The following is an 18,411-nucleotide window of genomic DNA, read 5'->3' on the forward strand; positions in this document are numbered from 1 at the left end:
CTGCATCATAGTTTGAGTTGGAATCTTCAAGACTGTTGCACCACTAAGGTGTTAAGTATGCAAGCCCATCACTCTATGCACATCTTATAATTTTCTTTTTGATATTGATAATTACTGCTACATATTTTCTGGAGGGTTTATGGACATAATCTTCATCATAATATCTAGTACACCAGAGTTAGGGTTGAAATTACAAGATTTCTATATGTACTCACGGTTCCATTGAAGATCCAAACATAAATACATTTTGGAACCCTCATTCCTCATTACCCTTCATCATCAGTGAGCATTGAAACTCCTAGGACAGAAGCAGTGAACCACTAAAATCACACACACACACACACATGTATGTATTTATATATACATATATGTGTATATATATATGTATATGTATATATAGATGAGTACATAATCAGACAAACAAACAACATTACATGATGCTAATTGCAAAATCAAGGTATAATTCTTGGGGTTTGCATGACTTGAATTCCAAGAACCTAAAATGAACTCTATTCCCAGATGCTTTAGGGTTTACTGACTCAATTCCTAAATTGCGGTCTGGAAAGGTAAGCAAGTAATTCTGTCTTACAGAATGTCGTGTGCAAGAATTTGTAGGTCTGCAATGGTATTGGGTTCATAGTTTGGTCAGATGCAACTAGGCCCAAAATGCAGCTTTATAACATCACTCTAAAGGTGGGAGACTTGAAATCATAATGGACACAGCCAAAGACATAATCAATGAAATCATCAGGAATAATAATTCAATAAGGAATAAAAAAACTTATTATTTTGGTATATAAAAACACACAACCTTTTAGAAATCCTCCTTTTCTTTGTGATCAGATTTTAGGCTTGAGGTTGGAGACAGAGTAATACTTTTACTAATGCTAATGCTACAAGGCACTAAGGGCACTTACTAGATCTTCGTTGTAAACACCAACAACTGCGTAAGGCACTCTTGCCGGGTTCAACATAGGGCCCAATATATTGAACACAGTTTTAATTTTTAGCTTCTTTCTAACAGGGCTAACAATCTTCATTGCTGGGTGGTACTTTGGTGACATCATGAAACCAATTCCTGCTTTATTCACACAGCTTGTTACTCCCTTCAAGAAAAAAGAAAGAAAGAAAACAAAAAGTATTGAATCAATAACACAATAAGATCTGTATAAAGTTATAAATATTATATTTGGTACACATTTTACATTCATTTAATTGAGTGGGCCAGCAACTAAGGGCTTCTATATATTTGCCACTTAAATATAGTTGCAGAGACATGTCATGAGAAAACCACACAAAATAGCAGCATTTATAGTATATCAGGATAAGTTATATATGATGTGATAAAAAATGCATGAATAAAATGTCATGATGTAAACTGTTGAAAGCCACGCAAAGTCTTGGTAGCAATAATAGTTGACCTTCTTTAGGTGAAAGCTTCAGTCCGTACGTTCTGATGCTGAATATGAAATTACAGGACATAGGGAGGATGAATCTCCATAAATTCTCAACAACAGGCCACATATTGGACCCAAAGATAGAAAACCTTTACTCTATGGAAACATGTTTCCATTTCATAAAAGTACAAATATCATTCAAACTGAAAGCCTAACAGGAGCAACATGTGATTAGGTAGAACCAACATGATGGATAAATGGGGCAGTGTTAGCAATTATATTGAATATAGCTGGTTGTTCTATTAAACTTTGAAAAGACGAAAAAAGAGAAACATTTAGGTGTAATTAACATGGTGAGATATTGAGCATCATATAAGAGTTCTATATTAGAACTAACGGCATTATCCATCTATTAAGTACTGGCAATTGTTACAACACTTCCCATGCATTGACCTGACTCATCACTGAAAAAATATCATTTACATTACACTAATGACAAAAGAATGGGAGAAAAATGTATTACTTCCCATGATCATAAAATTAGCAGAAGAGCTACTGGGTTGAAGAATGTGGCAATGTTTCACATGCTATAAAAATTGCCATTCGACCCAGCCCCACATGGAAGACTAATTGTGGCATCACAATATCATCAATGCAACTATAAATGACATGGTTCAAAATATACCAACCTCTGGGTCCAAATCAATAACTACCCCTAGAGCTTCCAATACATCAGCACTTCCACAGGCAGAAGAACTTGATCGGTTCCCTTGCTGCAACAGAGACAACCAAACAGTAATTATAGCAAATGATACCAATACATCAGACAAGAAATTTTGCATCCATAAAGGAAAAATAAAAAAGTAACTTGGGATAACTTTAAGGTATTGTCAGTCACCTTGGCAACTTTTGCACCACAAGCTGCAGCCAATATTGAAGCACCAGTTGATATATTCACAGTGTTTGCACCATCACCACCCGTTCCAACAATGTCAACCACATCATTCAACCCTTCTAACTTCCAAGCATACTTTATCATTGCCCTCGCCAAACCAACAACCTAAATAATAATAAAAAAAAAGAAGTAGTCTTTACTCTGATTCTGGCCCCATTCAAATGGAAAAAAAAACACCCATTTGCATAAAGATCAGAGTACTTATTGCTTTCTATTAGGCCAATAAATATGCCAAACAATCACACAACTTGTCAGGAAAAATCTCTTCTTTGCAATCAACAATAGGTCAAAAATAAGACACTTACAATCACACAACTTGTCAGGAAAAATCTCTTCTTTGCAATCAACAATAGGACAAAAAAAAGACACTTACTTCTTCAAAGGTCTCGCCTTTGGCTCTCAACAAAACAAGAAAAGCACTAATCAGAGCCTCATTAGCTTCAGCTAACAAAAAATCTAGGGACGCCTCTGCCTCGGACTCCGTTAAATCCACTCGATTTATCAAAGATTCAATCAACTAAAAGCAAAAAATAAAAACAACCCAGATTAGGAAAATGCTAATATTCATACGTCTTAACACCCCCAAAACAAAATTCAAAATTTTTTCCTCTTACCTCATTAATTGAACCTATTGATAAGCTCAGCTTTTCACGTTCACCGGGCAGAGCGGAAACAGAAGCAGAGCCAGGAGCAGGGTCAGAAAGAACTTTGACATTACTCTGATATGAGAAGCGGTCAAGTCTTGATGCAAGGAAACGATTCCGAGGATCGAGGATTTTGATTGAAGGGCGGCGTTGAGTAAATGCAGAGAAAGAAACAGGAAAAGACTGCTGCAGAAACAGTGTTCTTGCCATTGCTCTGCAACCCAGATTCAAGTCAAACCCGGAACGCCTTTTAAGTTAGTAAAACAAGAAAAATCCGCCAATCCCGGGATTTAATATGGGTTTTTGCCCTTCACTTTTATTTCTCCTGCCCTTTGTTTTGTTTCGTTTGAGAAAACACTGAAATAGCCAACGAGGATGTGAACTTGTGGACTGTATCCCCAAATGTATGAAATAATAGGAATGTGGAGACTGAGATTGGAGAAGGCAGAATGAAAAAACATGGGTGAAAATAAGATTGAGGGGGTTGATTTTATAGGAGCTTTGAAAGGTACTGTGAGTTTACACCATAATTCTGTTTCTAAATATGGAAATTGGAAGGTGAATCGCCAGGATTTATGTTCCATACCATTTACAGGCTCTATTGATCATATATCATATACACCATAATCCTGTTTCTAAATATGGAAATTGGAAGGTGATTCGACAGGATTTATGTTCCATACCATTTACAGCTCTATTGATCATATTTCATCCAATGAATCAAATACTCGATATTAATCTAAAAGAACTAATTATCCTACCCATATTTGAAACACAGTTACTATATTAGAATTATCAAGCTTAGATTAATTTTAACAAGTTGAATCTAAGTGATGAAAAAATTATTGAAAGAAAACCCATTTGAGATTAATTAATGTGAATGAGGATACATGCATCTGTCATTAAATCATTAAATCAAATATTTAAATGCGTTTGGTATTTTTATTTTCTAATTTGTTGACTTTGGTTGTTAATTTTTACTACTGGTATTTACGTCTTAGCTCATATACAAAAACACCAGATATAGAAAAAAACTCTACTTGATTTGATAGTTCGATAATTTTGAATTGGATTTTTTAAAAATATAAGATACATGTATCTATTTTGAAATCAATTATTTATATATACATATATCTTGATCATTTGATAACTTGCTATTCGATTAGTGTTCAATGCTTTTGAAATTTGTCTATCAATTACGTTTAAAAGATAATTAAGATTTAACTACTTGAGATTGATTATTAAAATTTGAAGGATAGCTTTCTTTTCCCAGGCAAAGCATTCGTAAGGTAAACTCCTTTAACTAAAGAAAAACAAAATCTGTGACTAATGTTCAAAATTAACCACATCGTTCAAAGAGAATTCAGTGATATGGAAGACAAACCCAGAACAATTCTGATGAACCCTAACATCTATCTCTCTTCTCTCAACCAGAAATCAAAAAGTATAGCATGTTCTTAAAGGTATGGTGCAAGCAACATTGTGCCAATGTAACAACAGCATTTACATCATATTGATAAGCAATGTTGAATCTATGTTCTCAAAGGGGCGCTTCCCATCATTCACATCGACATACATACAAAAAATCCTGCAAATAAATCAGATAATTAGGTATACATACACGTAAATAGTTGAATTTATTATATACATAGACACATATGTGTGTGATTTTGAATTATATAATAAAAAAGTAGTTTTTTCTTATTCGTAAATCTTACACCACCTAATTAAGGATTCTAATCATCGAATATATCTTTTAAAGATAAATTAATTATATAAATGGTTGTTTCAATTAAAACTGAACTCTGTTTCAGTTTGGTTGAAGAGTGAGAGCCAGAGAGGTACCTGCCAATGCAACCACCAATGACCATGTCCTTTTACTTGATGCTGAGCCTTCTGCACAGAGAACAGACTTTGATTATTGAAACATTCAAAACAAGGTAAAAATAACTAAAACAAACAATGTTAGTTTCTTCTTCCTTGGGAAGGGAAAGCCTAGCTTGATTTCCATGGAGGCTAAAGGATGGCGGTGACAATTTTAGGTGCAATAACTTAAATTCAGTATGTCAATTTATTTAATCGGATATAAAAATTTCGAATTCAATTTTTAAATAAACGGATACATATATCTATTATTGAATCAAATCTTTGATTGAATGTTAACTATTATAATTACGTTCATGACAGTAACACCACTAGGAAAATATATCACATTTATCATCTCAACATGAAAAGAACTACTTGTCATCATTTATGAACAAAAGTATTATGTTACTCTAATTATTAATGGTTTGTAAATATATATCCGCATTTAACACGTATCCAACCTTTTAAATGTATAAAAAGACATAAATTTGAACGTAAATTCATATCTAACACATGGCCAGATCGGAGTAACATAAATTGATGGAACCGGGAAACAATTTGGTGTCAATCAATTTTCTCACCTGAATCACAATTGGTGGTGGAATTGAAGCTGCCGCACATGCACAACTGCGTAACCCCATCACTTCCAAACCCACATGCTCCACCGGTGGCCTCACAAGCCTTACAAAACTCATCATTTCCTTGAACCGAATACTTGACTCGGATCCCATATGACCACCCACCAGCCCCAGTAACTCTCAATGGAGCAAGGCTATAAGCACTGCTATACCCTTCACACTCAAGCTTGCTCAGATTTATAGCCTTGATGGCCTCAAATGCCACAGCACAACACTCTGGTGGGCCTGACCCAAAAACTGACCCTACCTTTTTGTGACCCACCAGGCTCCATGCCGGGCAATCATAGTACTCTTCGCATCCCATCCCGGATACATTCCTGCAAGGCAGGTGCTTTCCAGGGAAACCCTGGAAGAGTGGTGATTGAGCTGAGCAACCTATAAGCATGAACACGTTATCAGGCGTCGGATTGAAGTACGGCTCCCGCCATTGCTCGACGGCGAAGCCATTGCCTCTGCTGCCTAGCACTATGGTGTCACAAGTTGACATGTGGGGGTCATGTAACGTGAGCGCTTGGTAAGCATAGTCTATGTCTAGGACCCTGTATGATCCTGAACTGATGTGAAACATCAGAACATCGTTCATGCAGAACAAAAGGTCTCTGAAACCTGGGTGACCGCAGCCATAGTCAAGAGCAAAAGGGTAATCTATGGTGAGATTCCCACAATATGATCGGCATGAGTTAGCTCGGATGGCGGCAAAACTTGGTCTAGCTAAGATCAAAGCCAGAAAACTGAAAGAAGAAGTGATCAGGAAGAGTGAAGTCATGGCTGTGAGTGAAAAACTGAGAGTTTAGACTGGCAATTTGTGTTGCAAATGAATAAAAAAAAAGAGAAAATGATACTTTGCTTGCGCGGTAGAGGAATGATTGTTGGGTTTCTGTGAGAAAATGATGCTAGGAGAACTTTATTCACATGCATTGCTTATACTTTTATATGTTCTTCTTTCACTTTTATGAGGAATGATTAAGGTTTTTCTAAATGATTCTGCTGGCTTTTTGATGTGCTGCTAGCTTTAGTTTGCTTTGTGGGTTGACAGATGAAAATCTACATAAAATAATGGTTGATGGGTTTGCTTTATAATCTAGAAATATTTTGCTTGTCTGCGACTATAACAGTGCAAGTGGAAAGCAATTCAAATTAAAGATAACAATGGAAAAGAGGTTGTCAGATGGATGCCAATTACCAGATGGCTAGCCAAAGGCTCCAAATCCTTTTATTTGTTAATCATTTCTTGTTTACCTTCTGTATTTGTTTTTTCCTTTTGAAAATTTCTACAGGAAATTATCAAGTAACTAGAATGACAAGATCATTGCTGATCAGACTTTTAACACTTGAGAAGAGGATTAGAAAGAGTTTATGTCAGTGTAAACAAACTGCCAGAAAGAAAAACTAAAACACCCAAATTACCAAATATATATATATATATATATACTTATACATTTATTGCCAGAGTTTATGTCAGTGTAAACAAATTGAAGGATATTCTTAATTTGTTAAAAATTGTCAAAATACTTTTATTTTTATAAAATTTTTAATTATTTATTTAATGATTAAATTCTGTCTAATTTTTGTAATTTCAACTTTTCATATGACATCCTATGATTCTTTCTCTTTTCGATTAACACAAGTGGGTTATTTTCTTTAATATCTTTTGTTCTACAAGAATTAGATTGTGAATTTTCAATAAAATTATTAAAATACTTTAAATTCAAAAATTAATCTATTTATTCACATTAATGATTATTTTTATAATTTTATAGAACAAAATTAATACCTTTATAAGAACAAAACTTATTCACTAAATACTAATAGAGAAAAAAAAGATATCCATGAGTACTCATTGAAAAAAAAAATCACAAAATATCATGTAAAAAAAGTTGAGATCACGAGGTGTGTAGATGAAATTTATCTTTATTTAATTTTGATATTGATTTTTAATATCTGAATCGAATTACTTTTATTATTTTTATTATTTTTTTCATTTTAGTTCTTTTTTTAAGGTTACTCTATTGGAACAAAATGACTGGAACAAACCCTAGTGAGCTTTCTCCTCTCCTAAGAAATTCATCACTGCCTCAGCATTTGAAGTATTATGTGGAGAAGCGAATCAAGTTATGGAGAATGGGTTTGGACAGTGGAATTTGGCTTGGAAATGGCAAGGACCCGAACACATTCGTACAGGTTTGATCCACTACCTACATGATCATTTGTTAACAAATAAGGAAAGAGTGCACAGACGTTTGACTAATGACTCTTTTTGCTCTCGATGTCACTCTACAGAGGAATCGATTCTACATGTGTTAAGGGATTGCCCCTTTGCTATTGTAACTTGGACAAGAATTGTCCCTCGAGAGCAACATGACAATATTTTTGCTCCATCTACATCAACGTGCAGGGCTGTCTCTTAATCTCAGTAGAGAAAAGGATCTGTTCAAAGATATTCCTTGGTCAATTATCTTTGGAGTAACCCGTCGATTCCTTTGGAAGTGGCGCAATTGTTTTATTGTTTATGGGAAAGAAATCTCACTAGAAAGCCGCTTGTGTCTTGTGAATTGATGGTCTAAAGCCATTTTCTTATCACTCTCCTTTGGTTCGGAGTTTAATTGGAAGTCCCTTGGGTAAGTCATGGGTAGAAAGTTTTATTGGTTGGTCACCTCCCCATATGGACTGGATTGCATTAAATACTGATGCTGCATATTAACATTCATTGCAAGAAGCTATAAATGGCACATAGAGTCGAGCTATGGGACTGAGCCTTGCATGGGACTTAGGTTATAGGAGGATTGATCTTCAAATCGATAGCATGTTGACCGTTTAAGCTGTAACATCTCTTCTATCACATTCCTATTCCAATTCAGACTTGATTAATGTCATGCAGAACCTTCAGTTATGCCAATGGGAAGTGCAGCCTTGACATGGTTAATCTGGACTTCTCTCAAAATGATTCATATGCATTTTATCACCACTCACCTTTGGAGTATAACAATCTGTTATTAGCAGATGCTTTGAGAGTTTGTTTCCTAGGAATGATTAGAATGTAAAAGTTTCTTCTGTCAAACAAGAAAATTACTCTATTGGACATCACGTGCTTCTCACGTGATAGAGAAGGGAAACTTTCTTTCGGGAATTTTCACATGCACCGTGCCACCTCAGTCCGTCGCGGCCGCTAATACAGAAACCATTGCGAGCTTCTCACCTGATTCCCGCTGTTTGGTTCCCGAGAAATCGAGGGCTGAAAAGCAAAACAAGAACGTTTAATCACATCCATTTTTCTCTCTCTTTTTTTTTTCCTTTTTATTTTGCAACACCATAAATTGATCAATGGAAGCTCCTGAAGAAACCACCTCAAATGTAAGTCTGTTTTCTTTCTTTCACTTCAATTTCTTTGAACTTGCTAAAAGAAGAAAAAATTCATATCTTTTTTTCCTTTCATAGTGTAAACATAATATAATCTTTATTTATAACTGAAAAACTTTGATCCAGTCAAGTTAATTTCATAAAATTTCAAAGAACAGACTGCTGTCAGTACAAGAGAAAAAAGTTTTCCCATTTCTATGAAGTGCTTGTAATTCTATACTTGCAACTATTCATTCTGCAATTGTATGCTGTCTTTGCTTGATTCAGGTTTCTAAAACTTGATTTTGATGATACCCTTTTTGTAAAAATATATTTTATGGGAGATTTTGTTATTATTTAGAGTCATGGGTTGAAGTTGATTTGATGAATTAATTAGCCTGAATTTGTTTGATATATGATCAATCTTATATTGAAGCTATTAGCCTATTGCATAGCTAAAAGTGCTAAGTTATTCTGTATCAGAAAACACAAAGATTAGCTGGAACTGTGAACTGGGGCACTGCGACAGTCATTGGAGTGTTTGCAGGCATGTTATATGGAGGTAGCAAGGAAGCGGCTGCTTCAGTTGTAAGTTTTCTGTTTCTATAAAAACCTTCAATTTTAGTTCATAGGGAGTTGCAAGAATGTTTGAATGTGATATTATTTGTAACTGATGGCGGCCATTACAGTCCTGCAATTGTTTGCCTTTGATTGCAATCATGTGATTGCCTGCCCTTCTTTCTTCAACGTTGTTTTGTTAATGTTGATCGCGTATCAATTATGTCCATATTAATAGTTAACTTATGTGGTTGTTTCATTCAATGGTATTTTTAATTGAAACTTGCAAGTTCTTTGGCAGAGCAAAGATGCAGAAGTAATGTTGAAGCTTGGCAGCACTCCAGATAAACGGGAACAATATCGGTTGATGCGAGATGCAATGGAAAAAAGGTTTATCCGAGTCACACGTGGCTCAATAGTTGGTGGAGTTCGTCTTGGAATGTTCACTGCTGCATTCTGTGGTATGCAAAATTTGTTAGCTGAGAAACGGGGTGTCCATGATGTCTTCAATGTTGCTGGAGCTGGTTCAGCCACTGCTGCAGCCTTTGGTCTAATTAGTAATAATTCATACCTTTTGAAACTGGCTTTTGGAATTTGCAATCAATTTCCCAAGGGTTCTAGCATTGCTAGTAATGTCAATGATCAACTTCTTTCATAGTTGAAATTGGAACCTTGAATAGAGAAGAAGGATAGAAGGATAACATATCAGTCTCTTCTGCATTTAACTTCTTCCTTTTCTTTATTTGTTGATCTATGCAGTGCCTGGGTCTCTTCAATGGCGTGCAAGGAATGTCGTGCTGGGTTCAGTTCTGGGAGCAGCTTTATGTTTCCCTCTTGGTAATTGATTCGCACCTTATAATTGCGCACTCATAATTTCCTGAATTATCATTGATTGGTTGTCTCCAATGTGCTCTTTATATAACTGCTTTTTGTGGGTTGCTTGATTCAAAACCTTGTGACTCATTATAATAAGTCATTGTGATAAGGAGGGGTGGCAAAATCAGTCTTAGTACAATAGTCTTTGCAGATTTTCTGCCTCATCATTTAATCATGAAGTATTTTACACCATGCTCTCTAGACAATGTTACCGTTAAAGCTTTTAAAAGTGAATGGGAATAGAAGCCAATGTTACTTTTAGAACTCTAGAAGACAGAGGAGTTGATTTATAGGGCTGAACATATAACATAAAAATTGCGTTTTCCGACAGGTTGGATCCAATTGAAGCTTGTAGAGAAAGCAAATGAAGGGAATATGGGTGCTAAAGATTCAGGACAAAGGGGAGAAGCAAAGAGTGGTCTTGGGGCTGCCATTGACAGGCTTGAAGAAAACTTGAATAAATAGAAACCAAATATTCTGATGAGCAAACCTTCATGTTTTTCATGGGTGGAGAAGACTCCAGGACAACAGTGGCTTGGAACTGGATGTAAACCTTTTGGCATGTTTCTACTTCTTACTTCCTTTACCGGCCCTAGCTTTTGTTTATTGGGGCAAACATCTCAAGGTTTGCATGGATAGAGGGCTGAGGAGAATGCATTGTGGCTTTGCTTGAAGCTGGATTTATGCTTGATATGTACCTAGTACCTACTGCCCTTTTCTTCAAGTGGTCCTTGTTAGGGACCAAGATCCTTCTTTCTTCACTGTTGGTTTTTTCCCTTTTGGGATATGGTATCAGTTTCTAAGTTCTTACACATTCAACCTTCTATTTTACCTGTAAGATTTTCTATGAAAAAATTACGAGTTAAAACTGCTAATTCATGTAATTTATTTTGAATAAAATGTAGGCTTTGGCCATTGAGGCATCAGAACACTCTGAATATCTCGATGCACAGCTGATCTCTTTTCTTCCTCATTGTTGCTTTAACATTATACACAGGTTCAATTCCAATGCTAAATAAATAAGACTGGCAAAAAGAATATTATATGAGCTGAATTTTTTAAAAAAATTACATGCAATTAATGACTTGATTTGGCAGGAATGCTATTATCCGTTTGTGATAACATCAAAAATTAACTCACTGATATATCTACCAAAACTTGTATCCTTATCTATGCTTAGAGTAAAATCCAGGTTAGCTTCTTCACATTGACTTCCCCCCTAGCTCTTTGTATTTGTTTCTCTTGCTCATAAAAGACCTATATGGTGAAAAGAGTAACACTGAGGTAGAGATGAACCCAAGCCTGCCTTGTCTTCTTCTTTTAAATACATCTTGTTGTCCCCCACACTAAAGGAGAGTAAGTCACTCGTTTTCCTTGCCTGCAAATAGTATGAAGAGTTTGAGAAAGGAACTGATTAGTTCCTGGAGTTATGATGTACAAAGAAGAATAGCAGATAGATAGTCACCTTCATTGCTATTGACTTGTGTGGTCTCTCGTGGCTTTTTAGCCAACCGATTAGCTGCTTCAGCTGTAATCAGTGGCCAAAGTTGATGATTGAAATGAATCAAAAGGTGAAGCATAAAGAAAAAACTTGATGAGCTAAACTGAAAGGGATAAGAAGTCCACCACCAACATTAATACACTGTATTCTTTTGACGGGATAATCATTCAATTACCAAAACTAAGACTCTGATCGGCTGATGCTTTCGCTTTTCTTTTTTTTTTTGCAAAAAATGAATGGAAAAAATAAAAAAATGAATAGAAAACCCAAAACAAAGAGTAAAAGGCAAAAGCATCAAACTAAACGGAACCCAAGTAAATGCCATCATTGAGGTTTTAGGTAACAGCACCAGTACTAGGAGAAACATATTGCCCGTGAGAGGTTGTGCGTTAAACCATTAACAGGAAAGGCTTCTTTTCCAACATTATTTCAATACAAGCTTACATGAACTTTGTCTCAGCAGGTTTCGGTATACAAAGGATGAGATTCTAAAGTTTCTAAATTTCTTACAATGAGAGCAAGACTATTTGTATTATATTTCCCTCTTATGATGCTGAGAAATTTTAATTTGCTTACCTTTAAACTTCCTTTTCTTGTTAGCCCTCCTCCTCTTCCTCTCTGCCTTTGTGAGTTCTGCTTCTTCTTTAATGTCACCTTTACCAGCAAAAACTTCCTCAGGAGCCAGCATAGCTGCATCTGAGACGGCCATAGGTGCAATCTAACCAAGGAAAAATAATAAATAAGCATGTATACACATACACACACGTGAGTAAATTGTTAAACTAAAACAAGATCAAAATTCTTTAAAAGAAAATTGGGAACTCTTTTTACCTCTTCCATGGCAAGAGCAGGGACATTTGTTTGAATAGACATGTCCTCAACAACCTAAACAAATCAAGACATTATGGACAACTCTTCAAAAAAAAAAAGACATTACGGATAAATACTAAACACTCCACAAGCTGATTTGTAATGACTGTATTCAGAAATCAAGAAACTAAAAGAGAAGCATACAGGCTTTGGAGTAAAGTGAAAATGAGAAAGGGCATCCAACTTCAAGCAAAGTTTCTTGAACAGCATACTGGCCTGGTAAAAGAAAATACAGGAACATATCACCTTAGATGTCAGAATATCAAACATAAAAGCTAATGCAAAAGGTGAACTCTTGACTGGAATGCCGTGGAACTAGTGTATCGAAGGACACAAGTAAAACCATATGATATCTACCTCTTTCTTTAGTTCATCTGAGAAGGATAATGGGGCAGCGGCTGGATCTGTCTTCTGGACAAATTCTTCCTGCAAAAGATTATACATTTTTTCTATTTTCAGTTTTTGCAGTTAAAAAGAAGAAAAAGAGAAAAATATTTTAAGTCACAATTACTTATGATTCGTGAGCAAATATAGAAGCCAGTATATGAATGAGAAATACACAAAAGCGCAGAAGGGTGATTGTTAGACGATGTTTTAAACTAATAATGTGCCACGACATATGATAATCACATGGCATTCATACCTCATAAACTTCAGCAAGACCCTTCTTGCTCTTATTATCATCCTGCAATACCACCAAAATGCAGCTTGAAATAATTAATTTCCATCATTAAATAAAGAGTCACAAAACCTTTAAAGGACTATTGATGATGAATTACAACATACCAGCTCTTTGATCTCTCTTGGTGCTTTAGATGATAAACTGGGAGCTTTTTGAACATCATCAAACAGCCCCTAAATAAAATCATTTCGTTAATGTCAGCTAACACTTAGCAATCCTCCACTGGGAATGTGGCACATAATGAGAATTTACAATTTATTGATCTATCAAAACCACAGTGATCAAAGAAGCACTTAAAAACGCATAAGAATATCTCAACACGTACATAGTGAAAAATAAGAAATACTAAAGAAAACATAGACCTAATAAATGCCAAGAAACCTAATTATTCATTCTTAAGAGTATGTATATATATATATTAAAAGTATATATATATATATATATTAACAAATCCAAGTTAAACAATCACTAATTTAGACTGAAATTATATATTAACTTGAAACAAAATCATCTAGAATTTCAGATGTATCAGATGACATGAATCAACAGGCACAAAATTTCAGGAAAGTAATGCATACATCTAAAAATATAACAAAAATCTTAAGCCACATAAAATTATTACATACCCAGCCATCTACAATTGAGTTATATGTAGAACTCTTCAAGCACTCAACAAAACTAATGGGGTTTAAGAGATATGTAAAATGGAAAGATATGTGGTGATATCATAAAGCAGATTTTAGAGGAAAGTACAGAAATTTCATAATTCATGATATAACATTTTGAAATAAACATATGGAATAAAGTTTATTAATTTACTAAAGAACAAATTCCAAATTGTAACTGTTAGGGAAGAAATTTACCTCACTGATCCTAGTCTTAATTAAATCTTCAAGTGATGCAGTAACCTCCTCTGTGATTACAGGGGCAGGCCTCACATTGTGCTCAAAATCTAAATCAACTTCTAATGCGCTATTCTTTTGCCTTTGAGCAGCAGTTACCTGTTATTATAAATCTTAGCATATGGAATCTTATTCATGTCCATAAACACATGTAGTAGATAATATTCAGAAAGTTTATACAAATATTGACAAAAGTTACCTCTCCACGCATTGTCCAAACTTTTGGATCCAAGTTTGCTTTCTCCATCTGCTCTATTTTAGATTGAAGTTCCTTGAGTTCTTTTTCATGTGTAGAAAGACCATCCTTTCTCTGCAAAAAAAATAAAAGTTGGAATTTAGTCTATTAAAATCAACAGCTGCAGTATCTTTCACTGAAGTTATATATTAAAAGTAATGTGTGTAAAGTTCCATTATATATCTGTAATACATCAAGAGAATATAAAGCCTGATTTTCCAGGACCTTATCAAAATCTTGTTCGTCATCTGATTCTGAATCTTCTTCGAACCTGTCTCTGGATTTGGCTTTCTCCTTTGAACCTTTGTTCTTTTTTGCGCCAAAAAAATCTTCATATCTGAAAATAATAAGGGAAAAAGTAAGGTTTAGGAGAAAGGTCAACCGATCAATAAAATCTAGAAGGAAGGTAGTGCCAATCATATGTGGTGCAAAATTATTTGCATACAATAACTTCAAGAAATAAGGCTTGAGAAAATGTAAAGCACCCAAACAGCATTAAGGCCACGCATCATATCCCAGCAGGGTAAAAGAGAGGTGATGGTCTCTGTTAGTCATTTTACTAAGAAAAATCCAAATGGAGAGAGGAAATTTCCTGTGTGCAACGGGCTGATGCAGAAGTATGATTGATACATCTTTTAGAGTGATCTTAAAAGAATGAGGTGCATAAATTAAAACAATACACATGCATCAGCAACCTAAGGGATGGTAAGAAGTGACATCGACGAATACGACAGCAGAACTGACAAAATATTAGTGATGTCTAAGAACAGATGTTCGTGGTGCAATGCCAACACCATGCATAGAAGTAATAACAACATCCTTATGGTGGCATCAAATATTGTTTTTTCTAATTTCGGTAACAATCATGCAGCACACAGAAAGTGAAACGTCATTGGCAGCCATTAGTTGATACTGTAATGCCAAGTTTGCCAACCGTCACGCAACAAATGACAGCATTACCAGTAATTGAATCCCATTAGTAGCAAGATTATGAAATAACTAGATTCACATCTTAAATATAATAAACATTCACTTCAGCAATAAGGAAAAACAGAAAGAAACAAAATAAAGTTAACAAAATTATATACACAATGTGCAAATTTAGAACCTGGCATTTTCCAAGTCGTCTTCATCGTCCTCGTCATCCCCGTCAAAGAGTCCAAGCTGCAAAATATGAATTGAATTAAACTCTGATAAACAAAATTCTCAAAGATAACCAAATGAAAAAGAACAAAAGAAGTTCTTACCTCATCTTCCTCCTCCTCTGCCTCATCAGTATCATCATCATCTTCTTCTTCTTCTTCACCTTCTTCCTCTTCTTCTTCCGTGTCTTCTTCCTTCTTTTTAGTTTCCGTCTTTGTTTTCTTGTTCTTCTTCAAGCCAAATTCTTTAGCTTCATCCTCCTCTAAATACTCTTGCAATTCCTTAATTTTCAAAAACTTATCCTCTATCCCTCCTTTTTCCTCTCCCTCCAATTCCATTTCCTCTCCTTCGCTCTCGCTCTCCTCTTCCCTTGCTCTCTCCTTCTTCTCCTCCTCCTCCTCATTATCATAATCATCATCGTCATCCATATCCAAATCATCATCATTATCGTCAATGTCATCAGTTCCCTTTTCTTCTACAACCTTCTTGTTCTTTCCTCCTTCTATAGCTTCCTTGAGCTTGGAAATCTCCTCCGGATTCTTCTCGAACTTCTTGACCTCGCGCCGGAGGGTGGATAGAAGCGGCTGCGATTGGAGGTCAATCTGCTGCCATATCTGCTCTGCGTCGAACCCTTCGATCAGCAGCTGATCAAACGGAGACTTCGGGCTGTGCGGTTTCAGGCTCGAGAACAGATGCTTCGACGCAGCTCGAACCGCTTGCGAGAGCTCCTGTTTTGGCACGAGCCACACCGGTGGCTCCTTTGACTTGATTTCACGCAACGATGCCACGGCTGCTTCGATTGACGTCGCCATTGCCGGAAATGAGTTCCGCTGTTAGCTTCGTTCTGCTTTGAGGCTTTCCCTTGGAGTTCTGGGGTTTAGGGTTTTAGGTTTGATGGCTATAATCGAAAAGTCAGCTCCTACTGATTAATTTCTGTGATGATGATGTGTCGCTCTTCTATTGGCTGATTATTTTGTTAAGAGATTTATTTCTCTTTTCAAGGCTTGAAAGTTTTAATTTCAAAGATTAGTAACGAATACCTAAATAATAAAACTAAATTATAATGTTCCAATAAAGTTTTAAATTATTAAAAAAATTAAATAAATTTTTATTTTTTATTATATTCAATTAAGTTCATATATTGTTATTTTTTGATCAAATAATAATTAACTAATTATTATTAATTAAAATATTATTTATTATTTTATATTCATATAGTATTAATATAAGTTGATATGAAAAATAACAAATGGTATATAATTATTTTATTATATCAAATTAATATATTAATTTATTATTAATTATAAAATATCAATATATCACATTATAATTAATTATAATATATTAATATATCACGTCAATATCCAATAATATAGAAAAATAAATAATATTTTGATTAAATTAATAATTAATTATAAAAATTTATTTAATTTAAAATAAAAATATAAAAATTTATTTAGTTTAAAATAAAAATATAAAAAATTGATTGAATATAATAAAAATATAAAGTTTTGAATTAATTTTTATGAACAATTTAGGAACTTTTTTAAATATTATGTCAAAAATTAATTAGTCAATTTTTATTATTTGAGTTGATTAAAATTGTAATGTCATATAAAGGGTTGCAAAAAAATAGATATAATATCTTACTTCTACAACAAATAAATAAAAAAATTTTGAAAGATTTATAAGTGTGTGCATTGCATACTTATCAAGTTAATGTATAATACTTCATAAAAAAAATGTAGGGAATGTTTTAAAAAAAGAATAATAGTCCTTAATAAAATAAATTCAAGTCAAACTTTATTTTCATTTTATGATAATGACTTAAGTTTTGAATATTATAACTTAATTTCACCATCTAAGGTATGAAATAAAAAGATTATTTATTTTTTGATAACCACATGTTCCAATGAAGTAATTACCTAGACATCCACCAAACTTTGACAAAACCACTTCAAATCCTATATTTTTTTTATTCCACATCCTTGCGTTTTAGAAATTTACAACTCTAAACTGTCCCATTCCACCCTGTTTCAAACATTATCCAAATTCAAAATTGTTCAATTTTGACTAATATATTAAATAAGTTATTATTATTGTATTATATTAAGAATATAAATAAATATATATATCTTTTTATTTATAATTTCTCAAGAGATTTAGTGTTTCAATTTTTATCATTCATAATGTATCATGAAAGTTAGAAATATTTTATTTTTTGAAATTTAAAAATTATGTTGGATGAAGTTGTAATTAACATGTTCCTTTAAATAAAAAAGTCATAATATTTTAAAAAATTTAAATAATTTTTTTATTATGTTAAATAAAGTCATATATTTTTATTTTAAACTAATTACATGTCTTTTATAACTAACGTTTACTTAACTTCATTACTAAAAATAAAAAAAGCCGTTATTAGCAAAATCTTGCTTGATATTTTTATATTCATAAAGTATTAACGTGAAAAATAAAAACACCACCTAATTAAATTATCAGGTCATATTATTATTTATTTTAATATATTAGTATGTCAAATGTTAAGTATAAAATGATAAATAATGATTTGATTAATATAATTAATTAATCATTCATTAAAAAAATTTATTTGATTTAAAAGAAAAATAAAAAAATTTGTTTGAACGTATTTAAAAAAATATTTATTTAAATGTTTGTGATTAATTCATAAAATTTTCAAATATTATATCTAAGAAAACGTTTTTCTTTTCCCGTTTATTAAAAAACCATTAATGTTTTTTTTTTAATATTGGTGCATGAAGCAAGCCACTAACTTAAATAAATAAGAAA

At 33.7% G+C, this 18,411-nt stretch overlaps 4 protein-coding genes across 4 annotated transcripts in view; 1 reads left to right on the plus strand and 3 right to left on the minus strand.

Annotated features, from left to right (window-relative positions):
* Window positions 1-3,565, minus strand: part of LOC110422433 (tryptophan biosynthesis 1) — a 5,318-nt gene extending 1,753 nt beyond the window's left edge. Inside the window, exons 1-5 of the mRNA XM_021436329.1 lie at window positions 2,967-3,565; window positions 2,726-2,869; window positions 2,296-2,457; window positions 2,087-2,170; window positions 918-1,106 (exon numbers count right to left, since the gene is read on the minus strand). Of these exons, the coding sequence (XP_021292004.1) occupies window positions 918-1,106; window positions 2,087-2,170; window positions 2,296-2,457; window positions 2,726-2,869; window positions 2,967-3,206 (819 nt within the window). The 5' untranslated portion in view covers window positions 3,207-3,565. The remainder of the gene's footprint in view (window positions 1-917; window positions 1,107-2,086; window positions 2,171-2,295; window positions 2,458-2,725; window positions 2,870-2,966) is intronic.
* A 754-nt stretch (window positions 3,566-4,319) lies between these two features.
* LOC110422698 (wall-associated receptor kinase galacturonan-binding protein) lies at window positions 4,320-6,444 on the minus strand. Its single transcript, XM_021436714.2, has 3 exons — window positions 5,444-6,444; window positions 4,842-4,892; window positions 4,320-4,584 (listed from the first exon to the last, which is right to left on the minus strand). Exons 1-3 carry the CDS (start codon window positions 6,264-6,266, stop codon window positions 4,559-4,561), a joined length of 900 nt encoding a protein of 299 aa, XP_021292389.1. The 5' UTR covers window positions 6,267-6,444; the 3' UTR covers window positions 4,320-4,558.
* A 2,126-nt stretch (window positions 6,445-8,570) lies between these two features.
* Window positions 8,571-11,201, plus strand: LOC110422776 (Mitochondrial import inner membrane translocase subunit Tim17/Tim22/Tim23 family protein). Its single transcript, XM_021436792.2, has 5 exons — window positions 8,571-8,851; window positions 9,320-9,424; window positions 9,696-9,951; window positions 10,154-10,231; window positions 10,602-11,201. The coding sequence occupies exons 1-5, from the start codon at window positions 8,822-8,824 to the stop codon at window positions 10,733-10,735; spliced, it is 603 nt and encodes a 200-aa protein (XP_021292467.1). The 5' UTR covers window positions 8,571-8,821; the 3' UTR covers window positions 10,736-11,201.
* Window positions 11,202-11,292: 91 nt separating this feature from the next.
* On the minus strand, window positions 11,293-16,486 carry LOC110422775 (U3 small nucleolar ribonucleoprotein). Its single transcript, XM_021436790.2, has 13 exons — window positions 15,708-16,486; window positions 15,569-15,624; window positions 14,686-14,797; window positions 14,425-14,535; window positions 14,187-14,324; window positions 13,428-13,496; window positions 13,285-13,326; window positions 12,999-13,067; window positions 12,786-12,857; window positions 12,603-12,656; window positions 12,348-12,489; window positions 11,736-11,798; window positions 11,293-11,648 (listed from the first exon to the last, which is right to left on the minus strand). Exons 1-13 carry the CDS (start codon window positions 16,413-16,415, stop codon window positions 11,632-11,634), a joined length of 1,653 nt encoding a protein of 550 aa, XP_021292465.1. The 5' UTR covers window positions 16,416-16,486; the 3' UTR covers window positions 11,293-11,631.
* Window positions 16,487-18,411: the final 1,925 nt, after the last annotated feature.

The sequence above is a fragment of the Theobroma umbraticum genome, unplaced genomic scaffold (assembly GCF_002168275.2).
Source record: "Theobroma umbraticum cultivar Fairchild unplaced genomic scaffold, ASM216827v3 scaffold_146.0, whole genome shotgun sequence".
In the NCBI taxonomy this organism is placed as follows: Eukaryota; Viridiplantae; Streptophyta; class Magnoliopsida; order Malvales; family Malvaceae; genus Theobroma; species Theobroma umbraticum.

Excerpts from the sequence above, each read along its gene's own strand:
- LOC110422775 (XM_021436790.2), bottom strand. The coding sequence starts at position 16,415 with ATGGCGACGTCAATCGAAGCAGCCGTGGCATCGTTGCGTGAAATCAAG. Across the intron at positions 13,327-13,427 it reads CAAGAGAGATCAAAGAGCTG|GATGATAATAAGAGCAAGAA; the intron begins GTATGTTGTAAT and ends GTGGTATTGCAG. Across the intron at positions 12,657-12,785 it reads TTCACTTTACTCCAAAGCCT|GTTGTTGAGGACATGTCTAT; the intron begins GTATGCTTCTCT and ends TGATTTGTTTAG.
- LOC110422776 (XM_021436792.2), top strand. The coding sequence starts at position 8,822 with ATGGAAGCTCCTGAAGAAACCACCTCAAAT. Across the intron at positions 8,852-9,319 it reads CTGAAGAAACCACCTCAAAT|AAAACACAAAGATTAGCTGG; the intron begins GTAAGTCTGTTT and ends ATTCTGTATCAG. Across the intron at positions 10,232-10,601 it reads AGCTTTATGTTTCCCTCTTG|GTTGGATCCAATTGAAGCTT; the intron begins GTAATTGATTCG and ends GTTTTCCGACAG.
- LOC110422698 (XM_021436714.2), bottom strand. The coding sequence starts at position 6,266 with ATGACTTCACTCTTCCTGATCACTTCTTCTTTCAGTTTTCTGGCTTTG. Across the intron at positions 4,893-5,443 it reads CACCACCAATTGTGATTCAG|AAGGCTCAGCATCAAGTAAA; the intron begins GTGAGAAAATTG and ends TTCTCTGTGCAG. Across the intron at positions 4,585-4,841 it reads ATTGGTGGTTGCATTGGCAG|GATTTTTTGTATGTATGTCG; the intron begins GTACCTCTCTGG and ends ATTTATTTGCAG.